The sequence below is a fragment of the Zingiber officinale genome, chromosome 8A, assembly GCF_018446385.1.
Source record: "Zingiber officinale cultivar Zhangliang chromosome 8A, Zo_v1.1, whole genome shotgun sequence".
NCBI lineage: Eukaryota > Viridiplantae > Streptophyta > Magnoliopsida > Zingiberales > Zingiberaceae > Zingiber > Zingiber officinale.
Window position 1 is genome coordinate 38,263,320 of NC_056000.1, and position 3,338 is coordinate 38,266,657.

Consider the following 3,338-nt stretch of genomic DNA (forward strand, 5'->3'; position numbering starts at 1 on the left):
CACATAGTTAATCTAAATTCATCGATCAACTAATTCCACACCAATACAAACCCAACTCAATCCGACATTATCAGCTAAGGATAGATTAACCAACTCATTAAATCTGGTCATATTCAGTTTATTACCCATATTAGTGATTCTTGGCTCTTCCGACGATGGTAAAGCTGTCCAACAACCCTCGCCGCCTCAAGAATCACTGATCTACAACAGTGGCACAGATCCAAGCACAAAAATGGGGTCGCCGCAGCCATAGATCTACAATCCAGAAGGTACCAATCCGATGACAAGCTGTGACAGCTGTCGAACAGGGAAGAGGAACAAGGATAACAACACCCCGTACCTTCCTATGGCTGAAAGGATGGCCGCGACACTAGGGCACCGACTTGAAGATAATCGGAGAAGAAGAAAGGGGTGGTGACAGCACGAATGGTAGCCCTGCCCCCTTTGCATTGGTTCCTTCCCCTTCGGCAACGGCGTCACCGAGCAGTGGTGGTAGCGATTGGGGTGGTGCATAAGTGCCAACACTGGATCGATCGCAAGAGAAAATCGATGCTAGGGCTTGACCTCCCCCCCTTTCCTTTGCTTGAAGATCTGCCCGCACAAGGCAACAACTCAGGAAGAAGACAACCGGACGAACAGGGCCAATCGATGGAGGAGAAGGGATGCTTAGCCGCCGGCGATCAGTTCCCTTGTGGCGTCGACGTCGGGGAGAAGAGGTGAGGTTAGGGCACGGGGAAGGGAAAAATCGGGATGGCTGTGTGCGGCTGTGAGGGGAGAAGAGAAGAAAAAGGAGCGAAGAGGAAGAGGCATCGACAGGTTGGGGGTGACGAAGAGGAGGGCTCGGTGAAGATGAAGAGATCGTCGGCGCAGAGAGGGGATCAGGCAAGAGGAAAGGTATTAGATATTTATATTTAGAACTTAGGTTTCAGTAAATTAGGTAAATCAAAACCTAAGTTTATTCCGTAATCAACTCCCATTTTTTAGTATTCCAAACAGGCTTTTCCCAAGCCTATAAAGTCATCCCCTTAAACTCGTCAGACGAGCTCCGAAAAATTCTCAGAAAATTCTTAAAAATTCTAATAAGATTATTTCTCAAATAATCTTATTATTTAATTATTATTTGGGTACTGTATTTTACAGAAAGCGAGAGGAAGAACAGGAAGTGAACCTTTGTTTACCCATGTTCTTCCACAAAACTCTCTCAGCCGTGTATTCGTTCGGTTAAACTACTCATAATAGCACTCAGGTGCATTCTCAGTTCGCAACGAACAATCAGTGTTTGGCTGCGTGTGTGGTTTTACCGTTGTATCCTGTGAAACAGACGACCCGAGAGAACCTTAAAGCATAACCGGAGGTGGGACTTATCTGTTTCAAGGAAACCACGTTGAACGCGGGTCTCAGTATCTTAGTCAGCGAATTTTCTTCCCAATTTGACAATTGACTCCCGATTCTATTATGCACTACATCAACTCTGCAACTCGGACCACCAGAAGCTTAGCAGAACCAGTCCCGCTGGCAGCCAGTCTGAGATTATCCGCTTAGGTCATCTCAACATATAAGTTAAAATTGATTATATTAATTTTAATTTTATAATTTTTTCAATATTTCTGGTAACAGATTATCCAACAATGATGACAAAGATCATTTCGAGAAACACTACATTGTAACATCCAAATCAGAAGTCTTTTCTATTGCAGTTGATGGTTAGATGAGCGTTGAGATAAATGTCCTTTAGGAGGAGAGAGAGAGTTTGTGAGAGCATCTACAATGCTCCGTTCATAGGGGTTTTATAACACCTTTGCGTGTTAACACCAGTTGTGGAGGGGTATTATAACACCCCTCCTCCACTTTAACGCGTTCAAAGAATTGAACGCGTTCAAGTAAAGTGAGGCTGGCCCACCCCTTGTGTATGTTTTTTATTTTATTTATTAAAAAATTAAAATTTTAAAATTAATAATTGAATAAAATAGTTTGTTTTTTAGCAGTTAGTTTGAAATTCTATAAATAAATTTCATAAATAATGAATGTTAATATTAAAAAGAATATAAATGAAAGAGATATATTATAATGAATATGTGACAATGAATCTTATATTATTTGATGAGGTAATGCATTGATAAGGGTAATACATTGTGTATGCTATAAGAGACAAGAAGTCACTCGGCAGTTCTGATGGCATCCCTCCAGCACCGCACGACTTCTCACAAATCGAAGTAAAATTTGACACGGATGCCAATGGAATCCTATCTGTTACTGCCGTGGACAAGGGCACCGGAAAGAAACAAGACATCATCATCACCGGGGCTAGTACTTTACCTAGCGACGAGGTAAGATGGTTCCAATACACTATATAAGACATTGTTTAGTTTGCGAAAATTTTAGAATTTCAGTTTTCAATTTTTAAAAATTAAATTAAAATTTATTAAAAAATATTTATCGTTAATAATTTTTTCAATAGTGACATGCTAGTATTTATTTTTCGACTGCCTAGATTTGAACAATTGAACTGAATTCATACTGCATTATATGGATACGTGCAGGTGGAAAGAAGACAAGGAGAAGAGGGATGCCATTGACACAAAGCGGTGATGTAATTGATGCGGATTTCACCAATAGCCAATAAGGAGGATGGCTTGGATACTGAATCTTGTGGTATATACGTGGAAGAGCAGCGGTAGGAAAACTAATGGGATATTTAGAGACAAAATCTGTTAGTTCAAGCATGGATGGACTTCTGAGTAGTTTCATTAGCCAAAGTTCAGTAGAAGTGCTAACTCGGTTAAGTGTACAGTCAGTCGACATCTATCTGCCGTTATATTTATCCCTCGAAATGCACTTTCCTACGACCACATTAATTATTTGTTAGCCGGCACCCTTCTTGGAGCGGTATTACTCTGCTAGACTGGATAACAATGGCATCTCCGTCCCCATTGCTACTGCTTGCTAGCTCACACCTGCACACTTTGTCCATGTCGCTGCGCCAAGGTTGATCATGTTGAAGTTGGTGGCGGCCGTCTTGGTGCATCGGGGGTCTTCTCGTTGAAGGTGAGTTCTAGGCTGAGGTAGAAACCTTGTTTAAGGGATATCTTCTTTACAAAATATGAAAAATAAAAAGTAGAAGGGAGATGCTACTAATGAAGATTTAGATTGGTGCTTGAAACAAAGTATCGCTTGTCCTAGCCTTCTGTTTATTTTATCAAAAGAGCATTCAAATATAGTCCCCGGGCTATGATGTAGTGTCCTACGTTTAAACTACTAGGATTATTGGGCATTGTATGGACTATCACTTGTGCTTTTAGATTTATCTTGATGATTGATAGAAAATTTTTATAGAGTCA

At 40.8% G+C, this 3,338-nt stretch overlaps 1 protein-coding gene across 1 annotated transcript; it reads left to right on the forward strand.

The window, feature by feature from the left end:
• Window positions 1–750: 750 nt before the first annotated feature.
• Window positions 751–2,589, forward strand: LOC122010698 (stromal 70 kDa heat shock-related protein, chloroplastic-like). The gene is made up of 4 exons (XM_042567200.1): window positions 751–894; window positions 1,816–1,880; window positions 2,147–2,335; window positions 2,541–2,589. Exons 1-4 carry the CDS (start codon window positions 751–753, stop codon window positions 2,587–2,589), a joined length of 447 nt encoding a protein of 148 aa, XP_042423134.1.
• The last annotated feature ends 749 nt before the right edge of the window (window positions 2,590–3,338 follow it).

What these genes read in the sequence shown, in the direction of transcription:
- LOC122010698 (XM_042567200.1), top strand. Translation starts at nt 751, where the DNA reads ATGGCTGTGTGCGGCTGTGAGGGGAGAAGAGAAGAAAAAGGAGCGAAG. An exon ending in GGGATCAGGCAAGAGGAAAG is followed by an intron (nt 895 to 1,815) that starts GTATTAGATATT and finishes TGTTAACACCAG; the next exon opens with TTGTGGAGGGGTATTATAAC. An exon ending in AAAGAATTGAACGCGTTCAA is followed by an intron (nt 1,881 to 2,146) that starts GTAAAGTGAGGC and finishes GTATGCTATAAG; the next exon opens with AGACAAGAAGTCACTCGGCA.